This window comes from Syngnathus typhle, linkage group LG16 (genome assembly GCF_033458585.1).
Source record: "Syngnathus typhle isolate RoL2023-S1 ecotype Sweden linkage group LG16, RoL_Styp_1.0, whole genome shotgun sequence".
NCBI classification, from domain to species: Eukaryota; Metazoa; Chordata; class Actinopteri; order Syngnathiformes; family Syngnathidae; genus Syngnathus; species Syngnathus typhle.
The window spans coordinates 7,800,674-7,822,888 of record NC_083753.1 but is presented as its reverse complement, the minus strand read 5'-3'; the positions used below and the strand labels follow the sequence as shown (position 1 = coordinate 7,822,888).

General features: G+C 48.8%; 4 protein-coding genes across 10 annotated transcripts; 1 reads left to right on the top strand and 3 right to left on the bottom strand.

Moving 5' to 3' along the window:
* Positions 1-17: 17 nt before the first annotated feature.
* On the bottom strand, positions 18-10,238 carry trip11 (thyroid hormone receptor interactor 11). 2 transcript variants are annotated; one of them, XM_061300365.1, is made up of 19 exons: positions 9,809-10,238; positions 9,270-9,346; positions 8,921-9,031; positions 8,547-8,849; positions 8,379-8,447; positions 8,123-8,288; positions 7,633-8,012; positions 7,468-7,563; positions 7,179-7,376; positions 4,292-7,105; positions 4,076-4,216; positions 3,777-3,970; positions 3,538-3,701; positions 3,345-3,448; positions 3,178-3,277; positions 2,585-2,666; positions 2,399-2,513; positions 1,230-1,352; positions 18-1,164 (listed from the first exon to the last, which is right to left on the bottom strand). In XM_061300365.1, the coding sequence occupies exons 1-19, from the start codon at positions 9,945-9,947 to the stop codon at positions 829-831; spliced, it is 5,712 nt and encodes a 1,903-aa protein (XP_061156349.1). In that variant the 5' UTR covers positions 9,948-10,238; the 3' UTR covers positions 18-828. The 2 variants fall into 2 exon arrangements, with proteins under 2 accessions (XP_061156349.1, XP_061156350.1); XM_061300366.1 differs by having other exon boundaries at positions 7,633-8,000.
* Positions 10,239-10,360: 122 nt separating this feature from the next.
* golga5 (golgin A5) lies at positions 10,361-14,714 on the bottom strand. 2 transcript variants are annotated; one of them, XM_061300415.1, is made up of 15 exons: positions 14,494-14,714; positions 14,343-14,392; positions 13,207-13,809; positions 12,931-13,137; positions 12,636-12,855; positions 12,441-12,564; positions 12,164-12,367; positions 11,917-12,087; positions 11,692-11,820; positions 11,509-11,607; positions 11,129-11,351; positions 10,951-11,050; positions 10,809-10,872; positions 10,647-10,727; positions 10,361-10,572 (listed from the first exon to the last, which is right to left on the bottom strand). In XM_061300415.1, exons 3-14 carry the CDS (start codon positions 13,799-13,801, stop codon positions 10,647-10,649), a joined length of 2,217 nt encoding a protein of 738 aa, XP_061156399.1. In that variant the 5' UTR covers positions 13,802-13,809; positions 14,343-14,392; positions 14,494-14,714; the 3' UTR covers positions 10,361-10,572. The 2 variants fall into 2 exon arrangements, with proteins under 2 accessions (XP_061156399.1, XP_061156398.1); XM_061300414.1 differs by having other exon boundaries at positions 14,500-14,714.
* Positions 14,715-14,907: 193 nt separating this feature from the next.
* On the bottom strand, positions 14,908-20,034 carry rtf1 (RTF1 homolog, Paf1/RNA polymerase II complex component). The gene is made up of 18 exons (XM_061300418.1): positions 19,855-20,034; positions 18,760-18,870; positions 18,538-18,688; positions 18,248-18,446; positions 18,011-18,128; positions 17,773-17,884; positions 17,546-17,690; positions 17,295-17,472; positions 17,143-17,225; positions 16,935-17,022; positions 16,749-16,856; positions 16,594-16,671; positions 16,407-16,528; positions 16,271-16,328; positions 16,119-16,196; positions 15,933-16,034; positions 15,752-15,866; positions 14,908-15,681 (listed from the first exon to the last, which is right to left on the bottom strand). The coding sequence occupies exons 1-18, from the start codon at positions 19,936-19,938 to the stop codon at positions 15,575-15,577; spliced, it is 2,037 nt and encodes a 678-aa protein (XP_061156402.1). The 5' UTR covers positions 19,939-20,034; the 3' UTR covers positions 14,908-15,574.
* Positions 20,035-20,291: 257 nt separating this feature from the next.
* Positions 20,292-22,048, top strand: ndufaf1 (NADH:ubiquinone oxidoreductase complex assembly factor 1). 5 transcript variants are annotated; one of them, XM_061300493.1, is made up of 5 exons: positions 20,292-20,476; positions 20,693-21,208; positions 21,296-21,481; positions 21,559-21,633; positions 21,719-22,048. In XM_061300493.1, the coding sequence occupies exons 2-5, from the start codon at positions 20,717-20,719 to the stop codon at positions 21,857-21,859; spliced, it is 894 nt and encodes a 297-aa protein (XP_061156477.1). In that variant the 5' UTR covers positions 20,292-20,476; positions 20,693-20,716; the 3' UTR covers positions 21,860-22,048. The 5 variants fall into 5 exon arrangements, with proteins under 5 accessions (XP_061156477.1, XP_061156475.1, XP_061156473.1 ...); XM_061300491.1 differs by having other exon boundaries at positions 20,292-20,510; XM_061300489.1 differs by having other exon boundaries at positions 20,293-20,510; positions 20,690-21,208.
* Positions 22,049-22,215: the final 167 nt, after the last annotated feature.

Below are 22,215 nucleotides of genomic sequence, written 5' to 3'. Positions count from 1 at the left end.
CCCTCACATTGCTCACATTATGCTGCACCACCACCAGGGGGCGGACCAACTTATTTATTTTTCTAGTTACTCTAATTTACAATAAAAATGCCACGAATTTACATGAAGATAAATGTACAAACGATTGTGTAAATATAAATATTCCTATCACGCATGTACACTCCTGATTATTTGCAAAGTTGTTTGCACAAAGTAACAGGCACTTGGATGTCTCACGTCATAACAAGTTCCCATAAATTAAAAAAAAAAAACAATCCCACCCAATAAACATGTTTAACCGTCTAAAAGTAGCACTGTTTTCATACGCCCTTTATGAGTCGGATGCGTGTTGCGTAGTTTGTGCGGGGGACCGCAGCCACATAATGCTTGACATCACTGTCGCTAAAAAAAAAAAAAAAAGAAGGGGGGAAAGGGTGGAGATGTTCACAAGGTCACTTGGGTTGACAAACAATACCTTTCAAGAAACCTAAAGGTGCTTTCCTTCCCTTTCCAACGTTCACGGTAGATTGTGAATCTGGTTCATTCGACTAAACCGGTTTTCAAAATTTCATTCGACAGGCGGTCGTTAATCCCTCCGCGGTATTATTTGGGGATGAATTTGTAGGATCCGAAAAAAGCCTTGAAAAAAATTGCCATTTTGGTTTTAACAACAGTTGTGCAGTCTATTTTTTTTTTTTTTTCTTCTTTTAAATTCAGCCCCGAAAGTCTTTGCTGGCAAAAATGTCACGGTTCATTGTAGCAATTTTCAAGAGTCCTAAATTCTCTCTCGTGTCTCTGATTTTTATAAGGAAGCACTTTGATTCATTCTGCATAGAACAAACATCTTCTTCACTGGTTCAACAAGTCCTTGAGCACAGCGCCGCCGCTTGCCTCGGCCGACACGGGCACGGGCGTGAAGGTGGGCAATGTGTCCGAGATGGACTTCATCAACAGATGCCCGCCCGGCCCGCCGGAGTGGGCAGCGCCGGTGCCTAGCAAAGGCACGGCGGCCGAGCGCGGAGCCAGGAAGGGGTTGCTGGTCTTGCCGGGGGCCGCGCCGCTTGTCTGCGTTTTTCTGGAGGGCGGGGCGCTCAGAGGCTTGATATCCATGATGGGAAGTTTGGGCGGAGGGAGAGACGGCCTTGACTCAATCTCCAGGAACTTGACAAACATTTCTGAGAAAGACTGTGACAAATAAAAATAAAAATTAAGAAGATGCCCAATGACATCACTGGGTTGTTTCTTCTGACCGTGTTGAAGCTCTGCCCGCTCGTGGGCCTCTGGGGAGTGTTGGGGACGCTCTGGGGGCCTCGGCCACCGAGCCAGCTCGACACCCAGCCGCTCACGCCGCGTGCCGTGTCCTCGTCCAGCATCTGGACCACAAGAGGTAGTATGCCAAAATCAGCAATAACTAAGACTGGGCGATATGGAGTCTAGCAATGCTAATTATTAGCATGTCAATGGTGCTTTGCATTGTGGGTTAGCACGAAGCTAGTGGATTGTAATTTGATTTCGTTTGGTAGCACTGTGAACTCACGTGAAAACCACAGGGCTAAAATCGAGCAGCTATGTTGCGGCAAGACAAGTTGCCGAAGACATAATGGACCTCACCCCCTTCCCACCCGCATAATTGAATCCGCGGGGTATTTTTTGCTGACTCGGCACGTCTCCGCAAGAGGAAGCGGTCTCACCACGCTGTCATTCTCCCCGGCCATCGTCGCAAGCTAGCTCGCTCGCAGCTGGATGCACTTAGAGCGATCTGTGATTCCGATGTAAACACGAGCGGAAAGGGACATTAGCGTAAAAAAAAAAAAAGAGGCAAGGGACCCACGATGACATAAGTGCAAGACCATAAAAATGTTCTTTGTCTTTGGGGGCGCAGTAATCCAATTTGCCGTATCTGTTTCCCTTTAGGAGGCTTGGAAAGGTTCCTCGAGGTAGCTGCCAGACCTTCGTGGTGGAGAAAGAAAAGCCCCCCCTCCACTTATCTTAAAAGTTTTCGAGGTTTCTTATAGTCCACAAAAAGCTAATTTACATTTCTAAATGCGTGCTTCAAGCTCGCTGCAGCGATTTTCAAACCTTCAGGCCTTGTTTGATTTTATGACCCTCTCGTTACCCAATTTAAGCTTTTTTTTTTTTTTCCCGCAGCGTCCGCGTACAGAATTTTCAAAACAACAAAAAAATCCTGTTCAAACTGACTAAACTTTTTTTTCCGCTCAACCCCTTTAAGCACATTAACACCCAAAAACAACATATTTCATATACACGGTGTTAATTAACGGAACGTTAATAAAAGGGCCGTTTGAACACGCACGCAGGCGCTTGTGAGTTTACGAGTGGCAACAGGAGCGGCGTTATTCCGCCGACCACAATGATGTCATTCAGTTGAAGGCGAAAGCGCTTTCAATTCGCCGCTAACCTTGTCCACGTCCTCTGGGCTGAGTCCCAGCACGCTACCCATGAGCCTCAGCACGTCCATCCGCTTTTTCTTGGGCGTGTGGAAGTAACCTTGAAGCAGGTTACGCATCAAGGCCCTGGGCGACACAAAATTCAATTTGTATGAATTTATTATCAATTTATTATTCGCGTTATTTCTTTGGCCTACTTGTCAATCTTGCCCTCGGTGCTGTTCAACAGGTTCATCAGTTTCTTCTGGGCCTCCTCCAACATTTCTTGTCTCACGTCCACTACAAACACACACACACGCGTAAGCACGTTAGCTGAGAAGCAGACGTCGACATTCTATACATGTTTCATAGGTGGATAAGAAACGCAAACAAATGAGCTGGTAAAGCAGGTCTACAATAACACGACCAATCAAGGCTTATCGGATGTTGCATTCAAGACTAAACAAAAGCGTGGGAAAAAAAAAAATTGGCCCAGGCGCAAGGCGACTTTCATGAGTGATGTCGGAGGAAATCCTTGATTTGTTTCAAAACAAATGACGAGAGAGAGAAAGTTGCGCCTGACACAAGAAGGCCCTTCAAATGTGACGTTGGAAAAAAATCCCTGGGTCGGCCAGAAGTAAATAACTTTATTGTTGGTAGTAGGAAAGGCCAAAGGCAATAGGGGCGAGGTTCGGTTCTGAAGGTGGCCCAAACACCAAATGATGGAAATTGGCTGTGTGAAATGAAACGCGCCCTGAGCGGTGAAGGGACAACAAAGATGGTTCTTTGTGGTCCAATGCCGTGAGCTCACCTTGCTGCTTCAGCTCCTCAATCTGCTCCTCTTTGTAGTCCAGCTGGTCGGTGAGGCGGGACGCCGAATCCAGAGCTGCGTTGGCCTCGTCCAGGTTCATCTGCAACGCGAGCGTCGTTTTACTTCAACTTCACCTCGAGTTTTTGCCGTGAAGCCATTGAAAGCACCTGAAGGGCGGACGCTTGATCTTCCAGCTTGTCCGCCTTCTTCCGCCACTCCTCCTTCTCCTTCCTGAGCTTGTCCAGCTCGGTCGAGTACATAGCTTTCTCCTCTAACAGGGAGAAAAGGATTCAATCTTTTCATTTTAGTTCGATTAAAGGCTTATTATTCGTTTCCACCGTGACGGAAGCTGATTCTTGCCTTGTTGGAACTGCTCTAGCACCATCTGCAGGTTGGAGAGTGAAACTGCATACTGTTTGACCTGCTCCTGGGAGGTCCCGAGCTTCAGGAGGGCGTCGTCCCGCTGCTTCAGCACGCCGCTAAGCTGCTCCTGCAGAGACTCCACCTGCATGCTGGCCTGCTGGCTACAAGCACAAATAAAAACATGACGAAGCTGGATTCGCTTCCATCGATTCACGTCGTGTCAGTTGGGCCCCGACCTGGCGCTCTCCACGGCGCTGGAGGACGTGGCCAGCCGCTCGTCCAGGAGGGCCACGCGCCGCCGCAGCTCCGTCTCGCGGTCCTCGGCGGCAAGAGCCTCCCGCGTGTACGAGTCCTCGATCTCCAGCAGGTGGTTGCGCAACCTCTCCAGCTCCAGGTTGAGACGCTGCTCTTTGTCCCGCACGTGCTGAAGCTGTGAAGATCCAAACAACTTGTTGAGTAGCAGTTGGTGTGCCGATTTTATTATTAGAATTACTCTCTTTATTTTGTGCGGCTCAAGTCCAGTGAACATCCACACCTCGGTTTGTAAGGCCGTGGTCTCCATTTGCTTCTGCTTGAGCGCCATCATCACCTGGTCCCGCTCATGTTGGAAAGCCACCGCTTTGTCCTGCATGGACTTGATTTCGTTCAGGAGTTGATTGAGCTCACTCGATTTACCCTGTGGCAAAAAAAAAAAAAAAAGAGATTTAAACACAATTCACGATCTTCTCTGGTGAAAGGCGAGTGGGCTGACCTGTTCTTTGTCTTTAAGCATCTTCTCCACGGTGGTGGCTTTGTCCCTCATGGCGTTGAGCTCAAACTCACGCTCGCGCAGGAGCATGGACACCTGCATGTTGGTCTCCTGCAGAGCCCGGAACTCGGACTCCTTCTCCCGCGAGCGGCCCGCCACCCGCTCGTTCTCCTCTTTCAGCGTTTTGCCGTCCAACTCCAGGATGAGGGCACGCTCCTTCAGGTTGGTGACGGCCTGCTTCAGCACCTCGTTGTCGCTCTCGCGGTTGCGCAGCGTCTCGCCCAGCCGGCTCAGCTGATCCCCTTTGGTCTTGATGAGCAGATCCTTGTCACGGACCGACCTCTGCAGCGCCTCCAGGCTGGCTCGGACCTGCTGGAGCTCGGCGGCGTGGTTCTTCTGGTCGCTCTCGGAAGTTGAGGCGGAGCAGGAGAGTCGGTGGTTGTTCTCCTGGAGGGTCCGGATCAGGTTTTCTCGCTCGGCCAGCCGAGCTTGAAGGGAAGTCAAGTCTTGGCTGGCGCCGTCGACCGCGCTCGACTGAGCTGTGCTTTCGGGAGCCGCGTGGTCGAGACGGCCCAGCAGGAGATCCTTGGTGGTGCTGAGCTGGCTGAGGGTCTGCTGGACCTGGGCCAGCTCCACACTCAAGCTCCCCAGCCGCTGCTCCTTCTGCTCGTAGCTTTGGACGAGCCTGGCGTAGTCCACCGAGAGTTGGGAGCCGGCGTCGCCGTCGGCGGTCACCCGGGCCTGGAGGTTAATCAGCTCCTCCTGAAGCTGCGCCGACTCGTGCTGCATGTTCTTGACGGTGGTGATCACCTGCTGCTTCCACTCCTCCATCTTCTTCACCTGCTGCTTGAGCGTGTCGCGCTCCTTCAGCAGCTCCTCAAACTGGTTGCTGCTGACCACGCCCCCGCCGCCGTCTCCGCCCGACGACTGCAGCACCGTCACCAGGGTCTGGCACTTTTGCGTCAGCGCGTCGATCTCAATGTCCTTCTCCCGGATGATGCGCGACAGATTCTGAATAGTCTCCTTAAACATCTCCTGGCTCCCCGAGGGGTCGCCCGCATTGTAGAGCCGCTGGTTCTCCTGCTGTAGCTTGAGAAGCGCCGCTTCCTTGCCGGACACGATGTCCATGAGGCGGTGGTAGTCGGAGCGGAGCTGGCTGTTCTCCCGGGTCTTCTCGTTGAGCACGGCGAGGACCTGCTCCCTCTCCACGGCGTAAGCCTGCAGCTGCTGCTGGAGGAAGAGGACGTCCTGACCGCCACCGCCCATGGTGACCCGAGCGTGAAGGGCCTGGATCTCCAGGTCCTTCTGCAAGATCACCTGGGAAAGCTTGCCCACTTCGTCACGAGACAGCGCCATCTGGTCCAGCTGCCTGGTCAGGGACAGGTTCTTCTCATTCAGCTGGCTGATTTCCGTCTCTTTCTCCTTCATGCCCTTCACCAAGCGCTCCAGCTCCACTTTGGAGAGGTCGTGCTTCTCGTTGCCGTTCTCCTGGTTCAGTGACACCGTCTTGTCTTCCTGCAGTATGATGTCGCCTTGCTCCATGGGCGACTCGGCGGGACCACGACTCTCCAAGGTCCGCCGTAGTCCGGCCAGCTCCTGGTCCCTGGCCTGGAGGAGCCTGTCGAAGTCGAGCGCGGCCCGCTCCAGTTCGCTTCGAGAGCTGAGGAGCGACACCTGCTGCTCCTCCAGCCTCTGCCGGAGATCCCGCATCTCCTCCTCCAGGCCGCCTCTGGAGGACTTGAGCTGGGTGATCTCGGCCTCCAGCTCAGTGATGATGTCCAGCGTGCGCGGAGATCTGCTCTGCTGATCCTGCACGCGGTCCATCTCCTCCTTCAAGTGACTGTTGTCCTCCTTCATGCCCGCCAGCTGTCTGTCCTTCTCCTCCAACGCCTGTCTGAGCGCGTCGGCCTCCCTCCTTGCCGCCGCGACGCTCGTCTCCAGCTCGGCCCGCTCGTCCGCCGCGTTCCGCTTCAGCGTCTCGGCGAATTCGTCTTTCTCCTCGAGCAAGTCGGTCAGCTGCTTCTGCCCGGCGACGGTGATGGCGAGCATCTCGTTGGTGTCGCGGTGGTCGGCCGCCATCTGCTCGGCGTCCAGGCGTAGCTGAGCGATCTCCGTGTCCTTCACCTGGTTGAGCTTGACGGCGCGCTCGTGCTCCTTCTGCAACGCCGAGGCGTCCATGGAGTGCGCCCGGCTCAGTTCGTCGACGGTGCGCTGGTACTGTTTGGCCCCTTCCGCAAGCGAGCGCTCGGTCCGCTGCAGCTCGCGCTCCAGCTGCTCTTTCTCCAACTTGAGGGCTTCGATGCGCGTGTCCTTCTCCAGCAACGTCCTGCTCGTCGCCGTCTGGTTCTCCTTCAACGAGTCCTCCGTTTTCCTCACAGCCTCTTTCAACTTACTGTTCTCCATCTTCAGCTCAAAGTCCTGCGACGTCACTTTCTCCAGCTCTCGTCGAAGGTCCGAGAGTTCTCTCTCCTTCACCCCCAGCTCAGCATCATCTGGTTTTCTCCTTAGGGTCTGACTAAGCTCTTGTTTTGCCGCCAACAAGTGCTGCTCTTTTTCCTGCAAGCTCTTCTTCAGCTCTGACATTTCTCTGCGAGCCTCCTTGTTGTGTTCCTGAGCTTGTTTCAGTTTGTCCTTCAGGTCCCGGACAGCGCTCTCTAGCTGCTGCTTGCTCATGTGCAAGTCGTTGAGCGTGAACGCACTCTGGCTGGTCTTCTCTTTCTGGGCCTCCAGCTCCTGCTCAAGCCATCTAGTCCTGTCTTTGGTGGCGCTATGCTCCGTCTCGGCCTTCTTCAGCTGCTCTTTCATGGAGATCAGATGCTGGGAAAAGAAGGGACAAATTACAGTTCAGAGATAAATTCATCTTTTCTAAGTTGGCCAAATTTGATCAGACCTGCGTCGCATCCTGGTTTTGCCGGTCGAGTTCCTCCAGCTCCGTCAGCAGGGTGTCACGTTCCTCCTGCGTGGCCTTCAGAGTCCTCTCGAGACGTTCTAGCGCCTCCTTCAGGTCTTCCGTCGACTCGGTTTCGGCCGGTCGAGCCGCGCTGTCTATTTTCTCCTCGGCCGCGCTCAGTTTTTGCTGCAAAGTGAGCTTTGAGAGGGGAAAAGTGATGTTCTGTCAATTTCAAGGAATGCCACGACTACCCTTGTGCGGCCATGACACAAAAATGACATCATCGCACCTTTTCCTGCTCCAGGGCCTCCTTCTCTTCTCTTAATGTGCCAATGACCGTGTTCAGTTCTAAGATATCGGCATGTTCGACCTCCTCAGGTTCTGCCTAATTTATGAGAGCAATGACACAAATTTAAAACTAATCGTGAGCAGTCACAACCAAGGACTAGCTTACCTCCCGCAGACTTTTTAGCTGCTCCGTTTCCTTTTCGGCAGTGGCGAGGTTGTCCCTCAGCACTTGGATCTCATGCTCCAGCTGAGCTTTCTGCACAGCCTTGCCTTCTTGCTCCCGGACGCGCCCCTGGAGCTCGTCCACGGAGGCCTGAAGACGGGCGTAGTTCTGCAGCAGCGCAGCGTTCTCTTCCTGGGCGTCGTCCCTCTCGGACTGCAGAGAGGCCCGGAGCCTCTGCGCCTCCTCCAGGTCGGCGGACAGCTCGGAGAGATGTGCCTCCCGCTCCTCGGCGGCCTGGCGCAGGGTAGCGACAGTGGTCTGCAGTTCTAGCTCTTTGGAGGGGTTTGATGGGGAGCTGGTTGGAGAGGAGCCTGGAGAAGAACCTTTGGAGATTAGTTGACAAAAATCTTTTTTGTTGTTACAGACCACAGGAAACAGTTTGATCACATTTGCTATGCACTCTTTTCATATACACGTCGAAACATCAGCAGACCATTCTGGAGCTGCTCCTCCAGCTCCTCGATCCTCTCCTCATACTCGGCCAGCTCCTCCCGGTGTCGCCGGCTGAGGTCGGATATCTTCTGACGCTGGGCGTCCTGCAGGGCGGCGAGCTCGTGTTGGTGTTCGTCCACTTCGTGGCTTATCTTGTCTCGCAGTTCCTATAAAGACACACGAGAAGATGTCGAGTCTTAAAGTGTTGGGCCAGTTTTGAAGTTCACTGAGATGGAAAAAAAAAAAAAGGAATCTACTTTAACGGTTCTTTGAAGTTTGAGAACGTCACTCTGGTCGGAGTTGCCTGCCCCCGCTGATGTCGATGCCTAAAGGAACAATTCAAGATTCAATTATTTTTAATTTTTGTTCTTGTATCATTTATCTGGTATCAATTAACTAGCTAAGCATCTAGTGAACTTCATCACCTGCGACATGCGCCTCCAGTGCGCCACCTCCGCCTCCAGTCGCAGCACTTCGGCGGCCAGCCGGTTGATCTCCTGCTGGGACGAGATGACTTCGCTGAGGTCCATGTCGTCGCCGTGGAAACCGTGATGGTGGTGGGACGCAGACGACTGGGAAAGGAAGGAGGTCGCCGTGGTGACGACGCTGGAAGAGGCCAGGGTGACGGGCAGCACGGGAGCAGCAGAAGCGGACTGGACAGAGCTCTGAAGATTCTGGACCTCCTCCTGGAGCCCGCTTTGTCGAGCCTTCAGGTGACTGATCTCCACCTAGGACAGATGATGTTTTTTTTTTTTTTTAAAGCTAAACAGTAACTAATGTTTGATTCCAAACAACTTACATCTTTCTGTTGCAGAAGCTTCCTGTACTCGGCCGACTGCTGCTTGTTTTGGATCTCCGCGGCTTCCAGCTTCTCTTCCAGCTCAGCGTGGAGCTTTTTCAACCTTTCACACTGCAAAAAAAACAATTACATACAAATATGTCCCCAGAGCGTTGAATCACCAAAAATAAAAGTCAACAGGAGTGTTTGTCAGACGTCCGCGGGCTGTTAGCAAATTGACTAGTGTTAGAAACGAGATGCTAAATATTCCTCCCATGTCAACATCCTGATGATAATCTTATCGTAAAACACAAAAGTCCCACCAGGACACCAAACAAGGAGGAGGGAAAGAAAATAAGAACATTCCAACCTCAAATTTCTGAGAGGACAAGGTAGCCTCCACGTCCGCAAGCTTGGAATTGGACAACTGCAGCTCCGTGGCGGCGTCTGTAGAAAACAAGAGAAACTCTTTTTTTTTTCTTCTTCCATTCAGAAATAAACACATATGTCTCATGTGATGTCATGAATTTCCATTCTGCACGTGAGATCTGCTTTAACACTTGACACATGACACACAAGCAAACACACAGTCCCGTGCAGTTAATATATTGAACTTCTCGGCTAATATGTCACCAACCATCAAAATAAATAAACACATTTAACAACTCACGTTGCTTTGGAAAACAACATTGCAATTGAAAAAACGGATCGGGCGGTCACGTGATTCGATTCAATCATTTGCATAATTTTGAGAAACAAGTCAATGTTTTTGACTACAATTGACAAAATCACTGCGGAATCATGTGATTTTATCCTTAACGTAAATCGTTCAAGAAATAATGTATGTGCTGACATATTGGATAATCTACAGATCGAGTGATAAGGTCTGCTGATGATGTGGCGACTTACCTCCGACTTCTTCCACTCCCTCCAGCAACATATCTTTGGTAAAGTTTGAGATCTGACCAGTGAAGGACGACAGGCTCCCACCGACCTGGCCCAGCGACTGGCCGAGGCCGGAGCCGATCCCGCCGAGCCAAGATGACATGTTTTGGGGTGGCTCAACAACACGGCCGAACCAAAACAGAAGCTCGGTGAGGGCGACCGAGGAAGGGGAGGTGCTAGCTTAGCCTAGCTTCAATTAGCCAGCGACCTAGGACATTAAGCTGAACCGTTAATACAAAAAAATATAGGCGGGTGTAAATCCTCAAGTCGATAGTTTAATAAGAAAACAGCTTTTACGCGTTCGCTTCATTAGACTGCCAACTAGGCTCCGGCAGCCATTACGGGGACGGCTGGCTGTCAGCTGTGACGTGGACACGTCCGCCGCGGTGCATTGTGGGATTGTCCGTGGAGGCCAACCATTTTTAAAGGGCCAGTCAGCACGTGTGACGTCATTCATTTGTGAATTTATCCATTTTCTATCCCGATGTATAATATAAATAAAAAAGTAACACAAGATTCTGTAATATTTAGGTCATTTATTAAAATAATCTTTTTACATTGTTAAATACAATCTGTCAGAAGTCTGACAGCAGTCTGAAAGCCCTGACACAAAACAGCTTTTATCCATTACCATTCATGAGACTGCAAAATTTTAATACCTCTCAGTAATTCTCTTCGAACGTAATGCCGTTGTCAGTAGGGAAGTCGGAGAATAAATCTGCAAGTGTCTGTATGTGCAAAAAAATAAAAAATAATCAGATCTCAGAGCCTTATACAGTTCAGCTGCCGAGGACATTTTCACCTAGCTTCCGTCGGGATGGCTGTTGTGCATTTCCGGAGAGTATGTCAGAAGAACAATCATCACCCACAGATGCAGCACCGCCTGCAAACATCAGTCCAAATGTTAGCACGTGGAAACTACGCCAAGTTCCTCGCACCCTAAGAGAAAGGCTTAAATACTCGCCATATACAAAATGACAAAAACCCTGGCCATGGGGTAGCGCCTCAAGAAGATCCCCAGTCTGATGCTGGAATGAGACAAACGGAAACTATACCCAAGTGGCTTGTGGGTAATGTAGTCCAGTGTTCAGGACTTGCGCTTTTACCTGAAACGGTCAATGGTGCTGGCTGCTTTTTGCACTTTCCCATATACACCAGGACTTTCTTCATTGCTGAAAAGTACCGGAATATTCCTTTGTCTGGCTCCTGAAGATTAAAAAAAGAAAAAAGGTTGAGGGTAAAACAATGTTAACGGTCGGCAAAACGAGGAGCGCAACAGATTACCCGGCCCTTCGACGCCGCTCATGTTGATAGCGGCCCCCCCGGTGGCCGGCCCGCCCTGCGTGTTTTTGAGCTGCTGCTCCAGGCGCTCGAGCTGGAAGACAAGTGAGCTTTTCTCCGTCCCCAGAGCCTCCAGCATGGTCTGCTTCTGGATCAGCGTTTCAGTCAACTGGTGGAGGCGGTTCTCCAGTTCCGTTTGGCTGCTGCTCAGCGTCTTGTTGGTCAACTGGAAGGAAAAAAAAATGAAGCATGCACAAGTCGGTGCAATTAAAATTGGGTTACATCCAATGTTTGGTTATTCCTCTTTTTTTATTATTTGATTTGTTTTACTATTCAAAAAAGAAAAGAAAAAAGCACCGTGACTGACATGTAGTCAGACCGACCTGATTCCTGAGTTTCTGAATTTCATCTTCTCTGTCCTTGACGCGGCTCTGCAGGGTACTTTTGGCACGTTTCTGCTCCTCCTCCACATATTGTAGCTCCTGCGAACAACAAGAAGAGTTTGACAAAAAAAAAACAAAGGCGCCATTTTGAGACGACATTGTGTCCTCAAGCTCTTTTCCCACCTGCTTGTGCCGCTCCACCTCAGCTTCCAGCTCCTGTTTGACCCGGTTCAGCGCCGCCTGCGCCTCCTCAAACTGCGCCGCCTGCTGTCGCCACGTTTCCGCCTCGGCGAGGGACTGACTCTCCAGATCCTGCGGATCGAAACCACACATCAAGTTCCCCGCAGGAGTGAATCACACCCGACTAGATTTGGGTGATGGAACATTTTAACTCCTTTTTTCTTTCACCTGTAATTCAGTCCGGAGTGAGTGCACTTGGCCTTGCAGGTTCTGGATCTCCTCCTTCTGCATTTCCTTGTCGTGGCGGAGCTCTTCTATTTCCAGTGTGGACGCGCCGCTGCCGTCCAGCGAGTCTAAACCCGAGCCCTCTTTCAGGCTGCTGATCAGCTTCTCTTTGGACTTGACATGAAACACACATCCTTACTCAACAACTGGGATCTGTATTTTTCTTTTGCCGGGTGGTGTTGAGACTCACTTGTAGGATGCGCGAGGCCTTCTGCTTGTAGTCCTGCAGCTCGTGCTTAGCGGCCTCGGCGGCGCTCTTGGCGCTCCTCAGCTGCTGCTGGAGGTTGTCCGCGCTGAGCTTCTCATCCACGGCGCGCTTCTCCGCCGCGGTCAATGCCTCAGCCAGGCTCTGCCGCTCCGACTCCAACCGTGACTGACGGGCGGTGTGTTCGCTCTAAACAAACAAAATCGGGAATATTTCATTGACAAAGGTTCTTCGATCAAACAAATGGATGAAAAGGCGTCACCTGCATTTGTCGAAAATTGTCTTGCTCCCTCCTGACGGCCTGCTCGGCCTCTCGCAGCCTTTCGTGCATGTTCTCCAGAGCCTGCGAGTGCATGCTGCTGCCTTCCGTGTGGTCCTCCAAGATCCTACACATCGCGATGGCATCCTAGACACTTCTCTTGTCGACATGCACCTAAGCAAAAAGGAACGCTCGTACCTTGTCTTTTCTTTCTGAGCTTCCTCCAGCGCCACGCTGCGGCTACTTAGCAGGTGGTCGGCCTCTTCCAGTCGGACCTTGAGCACGGCCAGCTGTCCGTCTTTGGCGGCCAGTGCCTCGTTCAGGTCATCCACCTGCGAGCGCAGGCCCCGCAGCGCGCGGTCGCTCTGAGATTGCTCGGCGTTACGTTTGTCGGTGCGCAGCCGGGCGTTGTTGAGTTCTGCGTAAGTGACGACAGGGTTCAGAAATCGGACTCACCTTTCATACGCATTCATCCAATAAAAATGAGTCTCACCTTCTTGCATGGCTTTTGATCGCTGGATGACTGACGCCATCTCCTGGTTAAGTGAGGCCACCTCACTACGCAGGAGTTGGTTCTCCAGACGCAGGCTGGACAGAACCTGGCCCTGCGGCTCCTCCGGCGGACCGCATGACTCCCGTCGGCCGGACTCCTGAAGGGCAGGCGAGCCCGAGTTGCCAGTCTCAGCTGAGTCTGGACTGTCTGAGATGACAAAAAAAGTCATGTCAAATTGTTCACTCTTATTTGATTCCTACAAAATGTGTGCCCGACCTTGGCTTTGCTCTATTGTCGAGCTCTCCTCTGACGCTTTCATGCTGTGAGCGGAGGGTGAGCCAAGGCTGGACGCCCGGGACACGTCATGCTGCAATAAGTCGGCGGCAGGAGGTGTCGGAGTCGAGCTGTTGCCCTCGGCGACCATCGTTTTAACGCCGGCATCTCTCTTAGAATCGTGCCGGGTACTAACTGTTGGCTCAGAGCTGTTCAAAAAGTCAAAGAGCATATCATCATCCACGTCAGGCGCACTCTTTTTGCGCTTCACGAAGCCAGAGGATGAAGACGAGGCAGAGTGGGGGGCCTTGGACGTTTTCCCCGATGCTTGCTTGTGGACCGAAATGATTGGAGCAGACGCAGCCTTCTTAATGTTGTCCGCCGCTGACGAGATGAAGCTTGACGCGTATTGAGAAACAGCGCTGGTCTCCGATTGGACAGCGCTGTATTCGGGATGGACGGCCGCGCCACCTTCATCGTAGTACGAGGCAAGGGACGATGTTTTGCTTTGACTTTTGTTCAAGGCGGTGGCAGCCCCTTGGTCGACTTGATTCAGGAAGTTTTCTGCTTTGCCGGCGAACTCGGCAAACCAGGACATTTTAATTGCTGATGGAAAAGACAAAGTAAATGCCACAATGGACAGATTTTTCATTGAAATTATTACAAAAACATATATTTACATGATGACAAAACATTCTCTGGGCATTGAAATGATCGCAACTGCATTGTTCTGGTTGTCTTAAGACATTTAGCATCCGCATCCAAGGATGCTTTTTGCAAAAAGGCTAGGTAGCACAGCATTATCCTAATGTTTTTGCTAAGTAAACGCGACTATTCCCCGAGATGGAACCACACCCCAAAGTACGTAATATTTTGGAATGACAAAATGACATTAATTAGGATGCCTTGCAGAGAAACCAGTCTGTCAATAAGAGTTGTTAGGGGAAAACTACGTAACAAAGCCAAAAATGACCGTTTCAGACTCTGACAATAGTGTAGTTACTTCAGTTTTTATAAATTCTGTTTTGTTTTTAATCCTTCAATGGGGTATTTATAATAATAAACCAAAAATTGTACTTAATACCGAGTTTGTCTAACGCTAAGAGATTGAGCTGCCGAGCTCAAGCTGCGTTGCTTACCTTTTATAACGAGCCCCAATGTCCAGAAATGTCTCCTGCTACCTTGTTATCTGCGAGATTGAATTGTTGAAGAAGCTATTGTAATGTCGTTTGGGTAAAAACGAGCAAATGACATCGTATGATAACAAAAATCGAAGAAATAACAAATCACCCATACGTGGACCAGGAAGCAAACTCCAAGGACCCCACAACAAACAATGGTAGCTACAGAATTGCCTGATCATAATAAGAGAGCGATCTTTCAACAAGCTTTACAGTGGAATATCGATCGAATAGAATCGTAAAGTCTGATGCAATAAAGACAAAAATCATCGGACGGGAAGAAAAAATAATAAGCAAGAATCTCCTCTCACAGTTGACATGGAACAGGGCAACAGAAAGGACCTCAAATGTGTGGCCAAAACAATGCCTGATTCTATTTAAACTAGCCCAAACACATAGAAGTCATCAAAGGTGCATATTTGTGGTAACAGTAAATAATAAAGAATGTTTATTATGTGGTTCATATAAAATTTCCTGGTAGAGCATACAACCTTTGAACATGGTAGAAATAAACTGAGCAAAATTATCAAACAGTGCCTCTTTTATTTTTTCCTCCTCAACTCACTCCAAAATGCATATTTACATGGCATGCCACAATACAGGAACCAACTATTGACAATCAATAACAAATAGAATCTGCTCTGGGAGTTAAGGACAAGGGTGTTTTTGTCTTTTGTTTTTTTAATCCTTTTACATAACCTAACAAGAGGAATGAAGCAACATTCATAAAAAAAACAAATAAACAAACAAACAAACAAAAAAAAAAACACATTTTCTTTTCAACTTCTGGCCAATTTCACAGAATTTACAAAGTGACAGAATGGCAGAATGTCCCCGACAGTACCCGCTCCATTAAAATTTGGGGAGATACTTGACAAACATGGACGGGGCATTGTGAGAGTTTTTTTTTTTTTTCAACTGCTGGTCAAGACTTAAGTGTCCAGTAACGTCAAACAACAAAGTGGTAATTAGTGTATTCCAGCGCCATTGAGTTCTCCTGGAAAAAACAAGGGGGGGAAAAACCCTCAGAGGATAAACCGTTTAAAAAATAAACAAAGGACAGAATAACGTGTCTGGATCAGTTTCTTCTGATAAAAAGTCTTTTGTCGCACACGCACACACTCGCACAGCCCCGATGAACTCACACACACGCTCTTTCACAGCCTGTTCCTCATGCAGTGCAGTGATCTTCAGATGAGCCCCCTCCTCTTCTTGTAGTCCTCCAGGTTGAGCGATCGGCGGGGGGCGCCGTCTTTTACAGGGAGCGCGTTGGAACTCACCGACAGAGAATTTGCTTCTGGAGTAAGGCACGATGGGCACAGGTTAGCATAGCACAAAAAGTTTTTTTTTTTTTTACCCCCACTTACCTGCATTAGGGACTTGAAGGTCAATCTTTACGTCAAAATCATGAACTTTGAATAAATCTTCGGAGAGGTCTGTGGTTGGCTTGGTTACGTCTTTGTCCTTTGGGTCCGTTGACCCCTGTGGTGAACGAAGCGTGTTATAAATGTGACCAAAAAAAATAAAAAAATAGACTAGGTGTCAGACCTGTTTGTTCTTATCAAGAGGAGAAGGGTCCGGCGTGGATCCGGAACCATACTTCTGGTTCAGGTGAGCCAGAATGGCAGCGTGCACCGACGGGTCTCTGGCCTATGGGAACCACACAAGTGTGATGAGTCCATTCAAATGTAAATATATTCCAGTCGCAGTGTTGCATCAGCAAAAAAGCCTTACGTTGGACACCATGGTGGGTTTGCACTGTCTCCGAGTGAACGGGTCCATTTGCTGGTTTCTGGCATTTTGTCCCTCAGCCTGTAAGAACACGCTTGAAATGATGCCGCTCTGTTGCTGGAAGGCATTTTCTCCTACACGACGAGGTCACCTACCACCAGAGCTTTTTCCGATTCCACAATGTTCCAGCTTCTGTTCCTCTGATTAATGTAGCTGCAGCATCAAATACACAACGGTGTCAAATATGCAGAGAAGGCGGCAAGATGAACAAACGCGGGAAAGTCTTCAGACCTGATGGCGGAGATGTTCTTGGTTCTCTGCCTGTCCAGCGCCTCTGCTCGCTCCTCCAATTCATTCAACTCATCCTGGATGACCTTCACTTTGTCACCATCACCGCTTTCCTCCGCCATAGCCTTCGAGGGGAAAGACACAAAAAAAAAAAGTCATATCGAGTCACATGCAATGTGACTTTTTTTACCTTATCTTTAAGCAACTGAGTTTTCTTCATGGCGTAGTTAGGTGGCGCTTTTCGGAATCTGTCCTTCTCTTTGACAATCTGCAGCAAAAGAGCGATGATGGTTTTAGTCGACTTGAAATCGATCGAGGTAATGGGGCGAAAAAAAATGGACTGACATCTTCTATGTCTTTGTCGTTGAACTTGTAATTCATGGCTTCTTTGATGGTCTGCTCCTTTTTGGTGATCTCGTCCAGTGTGGGCACTTGCATGCCAGCCATAATCATCTGCATACAAAGCGGATGGAGCGAGAATGAAGCGGCAGTGGCGGCGGGGGGGGATCGATTACACGGGCGTCCGCTCACCGCCTCTTTCCATTTCATGAACTCGTTCTCTGTAAACTCCTGATTGGACACAAACTCCAGGCGGAAGACGCGCATGTCGCCGCCGTGCCTGAAGAACACAACGGCAGGATGACATTAAAAAAAAAAAAAAAAAGACAGGTTTAACAATTAAAATATAATTTGGCATTAGTGATTCCAAACTTTCTCGTCAAGCAAGATGACAAAATACCGTAATTGCAATCCTTTGTTTGTCCGCGTCGTGCCCAGTTGGTAAACCTTTGCCGTCTCCACCACGTCCGTAATTTCAGCGACCTTGTATGAAAAGTACATTAAGATTCTGCCACAATTGCATGACAAGAACTGATGGGGTTTATTTTTTACCCTGTAGACTGGTTTACTGCTGCTGTTCCCGATGCCGATCCTGACGAAGCAGCCGGTGACGGTTTTGGCAAAGAAGGGCATGTGGCACCAACGCTCCAGCTTGTGTCGTGACAGGCGGATCCGGTTGAGCTCATCGGGCAGAGACACGGGTTGCGATTTGGGCGGCGTTTCTTCTTTTCTGTCGAATAAAGTCGGGTCGTGCTGACTCGACACGGAATTTGCTCGGCAGGGTGGTCCGGAGTTCAACTCACTCGTCGTCGTCGTCGAAGGAGGAAGAGCGTGAACTCCTGTCGCTCTTGACGGACGACTTGTCGTCGTCTTCCTCTTCTTCCTCCTCTTCGTCGTCCGAGTACACCTCGCTGGTCTTCAGGGGCTCGCGTTTGGCCAAGAGCTCTGCTGCTCGTTAAACATAAGGAGCATTAGTGTCTCACAAACAGACAAAAAAATAACACACACAAAAAAAAAATCTGCCACGGACCTGTTTTGTTTTTCTTCTTCTCTCGCTCGGCTTTCAGCTCTTCCATGGCCTGAGACTTTTTGTCGAGTTTCTCGTCGCGCTTGGATCGCCGTTCCTTGTTATGTGACATCACCTACAGACGTCAAGCAGCGCTTCAACACTTGGTGCTTATCATCCATAACGCCGCTTCACACGTTAGGGTCAAATTCAAGTTCAGGATCGGCCATAAAATGGAAAAGCACTTTGGTTGGGTCCTCACCACTTGTGTGTCTGGAACCTGAGATAGCTTGCGTTTTTCCTGCTCTTCTTCGTGCTTCTTCTTCTTCTCCTCTTTCTCCTTCTTCTTTGCCGTCTTCAGCTTCTTCTTGATTTCAAACCTTTCCGAAACACGTCAAGTTGAGTTAGCATGATGTCACGTATGCACTACTTATTTATTTTTTAAAAAACCCGTGCAGTGATATAAAATCAACCTGACAAACAAGACATGGCATCTCACCGTCTCTTGAGCACCTCTCTCTTCTCGATCCGGTTGAAGAGCTCCTGCTCGCGCTCCTTCTCCGTCATCTGCTCCAACCGCGCTCTGTCCTCAGCGTCGCCCATCAGGTCGTCGTCGTAGCCGTCCCGAAAGACGTCGTCCTCTGACGAGTCCGAGTCGGAGCTGGAGGAGCTGTTGCTGTCCGAGTCGGACACCTCGCCTGAGAGAGACGTGGCTCATCGTCAAATCCATTCCATCATATTTGAGTCAATGAGTAGTAAAAAAAAAAAAAAGTTTAAAATCTTACATACCCTCCTCTGGCGCAGAGCTTTCGCCTGAGCTGTCTCCATTTGAGCTTCCCGACGCTGTCGTCTTATGAAGCTTCTTCTTGCTGGCATTCTTTTTCTCATGACCTTTGCCTTGTTTTACCTTCTTTTTGCCTTTGGTGCCCCCAACGGTCCACTAGACCAAAGCAATAGAATAAACGTCCAGAGCTTTCCATTGTCACAGCAAACAAACGTGGGCTGCCCTACCTCGTCATCGCTGTCTGACGTCTCGGAATCAGTTGAGGCTGTTGGTTTGCTCATCGGTTCCTCCTGCTCCCCGGAATCCACCCGTTTCCTCTTTGCTAATGACAGCAGCTCCTGAGAGGGAGAATAGTGAGGATGGGTAAGGAGTCAAATATAATTATAACCAAGGGCAGGTCGATATGCTAAAGAATTGTGCTTTTTCACCCACTGGTACATTTGAATATATATATATATAGATGCAAAAAAGTGCTCTATAAATATGGTTTATTTGAGCTTTGCTACATACACAACATTGTGGTACAGCTGCACGTTATTTTCTACATTCTCTATAAATAAAGAATGAAATTGAATGGCCTACCTTGCCCGAACCAAAATAATTTGGGATTCTCTAAGGACTTGGAAGTTTACGACTTACTTGAGACTTGTGTGACTTGATCCCATCTCCCATCAGGGATATCGAGTAAATGTTTAAATTGCTCTCCATCGTTGATGTTTATCCTGACAGGCTAACTATATATATTTTTTAAACTGGAGCCATTGCTGCAAACGGTGCGCTGACAGATTACGACTCGATCAACTCGCTCACTCTTGTTTGACAACAACGCACCAAAATAGCACGTTGGTGACGTCACCGGAGCGATAAGGTTTGCTATTTAAGACGAAGCGCCGCCATCAGCAGTACCAGTCGTAGTAGCAGAAAACATCACGGCGGACATGTCATAGTCAAGCCAGTTCGCTCATAATATTAAGACAGGCTGGATAAACATTCAATTAAACTAAATACCACACTGAAAATATTAACATTATTAGCAGTCCGGTGCAGCCGCTTAAAATTTCACCTTAGCGTTAGCATCACGGAGCTAGCACTGTTTTTCTGTTGACATGCACAGCCTATTTGGTATAATGTGGACAAAGTGAGGGAAACTTGTCAAAAAAAACAATTGGGTTGACTTTGTGGCGCCACAGTGGACGAAATTTCACAAGATAAGCCTACTTTCGGTCCTCTCCTCTTCCCAGAGCGAGGCCAAAATGAGCTAACTACTTAGCATACATTGTTTTGCCGTAACCAAAGTGTTGACAACTTGCAAGGCGCGTCACCTGATCTAAGTTGTCGTCGCTGGCGCTGTCTTCAGAGTCCGAGTCGATAACGACGCGACCTTTCCGCTTTTTGACGTTCACCATGGTTACGCCGTGTAATGTGGGCCAAGCTAAGCAGCTAAAACCACCACTACCGCGGTGGATTCGTCTTATGTTAGTTTCGAGGGGGGGCAATAAGCAGGCGCCATCGGGCATGCGCGCCAATATGACGTCACAGTTGTCGCGAGAATGGAGTTTTGCACGTGTTTTGGGTGACCTAATTCCGGACGCAAATCTTTCCCCCTTGCATGTCATCCACATAAGTATTTATCGATGCAGCCGAACATAAGAAAAATAATTATAATTTTTAAAAGTGTATTAGGTTGTTAATTTGATGAGTTTATGTCCTGAATAAGCCATATACATGAGCGCTGGAACGCTTGCTTTTGGTGAATGCATCCTTCCGGACACAAGTAGGTGGTGCACACAAGTTGTCATTCTATCGAAGTCACCGAACCTCTTCATCGTCCCCTATGAATTTCACAAGCTTTATTTATTAATTTGAAATTCTCCGGTTACATAATTTGAGGTATGGCTCATGGACGTACAAAAAGGATTTGAAATAATCAAAAGACAACCTGACGTGCGTAATCCTGTATTATACAAGCTTCAGAATGGTCAGTGCAATATAATGTCAAATCGATAGTCATGTTTATATATGACGGATTTTTTATTGGATCAATTTGTTCATTTTTCAGCGCACAATTTTACATTTGACAAACTTTAGAAAATATTTGCATGCTATGTACATATATGTATGCTATTGCATCCTCAACATATTTGTTTCTCTTCCTAGCAGTGAACTGTCTACATCGCAAACACAATGTCAATCATCCTTGGACCTCCTTCGATGAGGCTCCTGAGATCCCTTCAGCACCATCAGTACCTTTTCTGTCCCGTGCTCAGCCGAAGCGTAACCCAGGGCGAGTACAGACGGCCTGGCAAGCCCAGAGACAACAAGCCTCCATGGCAGAAGATCAACTTCAGCTTCTCAAAAGGCTTGGACGGCATCCGCAAGCACTTGACGCTGCTGAAAAGGGAATTCTTTGAACGCTTTGTTGGCCCTGAGGGGAAGCCCATTTTGGAACACATGCTGGAGCAGAACCGGGTAGTTTGGGAGTTCCGGGGGTCTGAGAGTCTGAAACAGTGGACGGTGTCGTCGGATCGTGAGATAGGAGGCCAGAGTGAGGTCTACTTGAAGCTTGGGAGCAACAATACCACTTGTTTTCTCTATGGGACGCTGAGATCGACGCCCCCTAGGGACGGAGAGACACGCTACAGCGGCTACTGCAGCATGCGCTCCAAGCAGCCACTGGTTAGCGCCTTTGTTTTTCCAACTTTGTGCAAAACTAGAAAGTGTATTTATTAGTATTCTGCACTTACATCTCCAACCTCCCCTAAGGCGGCGTTTGACCGAAAGAAGCACCACGACTGGAGCAGCTTCAACACTCTGCATCTGCGTGTGCGCGGCGATGGGCGGCCTTGGATGATCAACATCGCCGCCGAGACCTACTTCTCTCACCAGAAAGACGACATTTATAACTACTTCCTGTACACCCGAGGAGGCCCCTACTGGCAGGAAGTTAAGGTAGGTGATGGCTGGAGATATAAGCTATAGCTCAGATGTCATTCATAGTATTCAAAAAAATCTATCTTTCTTTGCAGATTCCCTTTTCCAAGTTTTTCCTCACACATCGTGGAAGAATCCAGGATGATCAGCATCCTCTCTGGCTGGACAAGGTATTGTTTAAGTCCATCATAATAGATCACAACCATTACCAATATGAACATACAATGTAGTAAAAACATTTTTCCTGTTGTACAGATTAACACGATTGGATTTACCCTGGGAGACAAAGCGGACGGTCCCTTCCAGCTGGAGATCGACTACATTGGCGTCAGCAAAGACTATGCGCACACGGAGGAGTTTGCCTACGAGCTGTATAAGAGGAATCCGAATGTTTGACACCACGTGTCGATTGTTATTCAGTGACGTTTTCAGGATGGTGACTTGGCATTTCCTGTGTTTGGCAGTAGAAACACGCAACTGTGAAAATGCTTTAATATATTCATTGTTTTCAACTGAAATCCAGATCTCATGGATTGTATTTGTCCATTTGATCTTTCAATAGTAATAAAAGAATTTCTTGAATGATATGAAGTACCTTTTGTGCGTTGAATACTTTTGAAAATTGAATACTACTGTAAAATAGTACTGTTAATGTCTATCATGTTAATACGCCCATTTACAATAATTACATTTATATATTAAAAGCTAAGAAAGTAAAATATCGAAGATTACGATATTGGTAAAGAAGCACT

Coding starts and splice junctions, on each gene's coding strand:
- trip11 (XM_061300365.1), bottom strand. CDS start 9,947: ATGTCATCTTGGCTCGGCGGGATCGGCTCCGGCCTCGGCCAGTCGCTG. Junction 9,347..9,808: donor GGGAGTGGAAGAAGTCGGAG/GTAAGTCGCCAC, acceptor TGTTTTCTACAG/ACGCCGCCACGGAGCTGCAG. Junction 3,702..3,776: donor AGCGCCGTGGAGAGCGCCAG/GTCGGGGCCCAA, acceptor TTGTGCTTGTAG/CCAGCAGGCCAGCATGCAGG.
- golga5 (XM_061300415.1), bottom strand. CDS start 13,801: ATGTCCTGGTTTGCCGAGTTCGCCGGCAAAGCAGAAAACTTCCTGAAT. Junction 12,856..12,930: donor ATCAAAAGCCATGCAAGAAG/GTGAGACTCATT, acceptor TCACTTACGCAG/AACTCAACAACGCCCGGCTG. Junction 12,368..12,440: donor ACAATTTTCGACAAATGCAG/GTGACGCCTTTT, acceptor TTGTTTGTTTAG/AGCGAACACACCGCCCGTCA.
- rtf1 (XM_061300418.1), bottom strand. CDS start 19,938: ATGGTGAACGTCAAAAAGCGGAAAGGTCGCGTCGTTATCGACTCGGAC. Junction 18,129..18,247: donor AGAGAGGTGCTCAAGAGACG/GTGAGATGCCAT, acceptor TGTTTCGGAAAG/GTTTGAAATCAAGAAGAAGC. Junction 15,867..15,932: donor CTCTTGATAAGAACAAACAG/GTCTGACACCTA, acceptor CGTTCACCACAG/GGGTCAACGGACCCAAAGGA.
- ndufaf1 (XM_061300493.1), top strand. CDS start 20,717: ATGTCAATCATCCTTGGACCTCCTTCGATGAGGCTCCTGAGATCCCTT. Junction 21,209..21,295: donor TGCGCTCCAAGCAGCCACTG/GTTAGCGCCTTT, acceptor ACCTCCCCTAAG/GCGGCGTTTGACCGAAAGAA. Junction 21,482..21,558: donor CCTACTGGCAGGAAGTTAAG/GTAGGTGATGGC, acceptor CTTTCTTTGCAG/ATTCCCTTTTCCAAGTTTTT.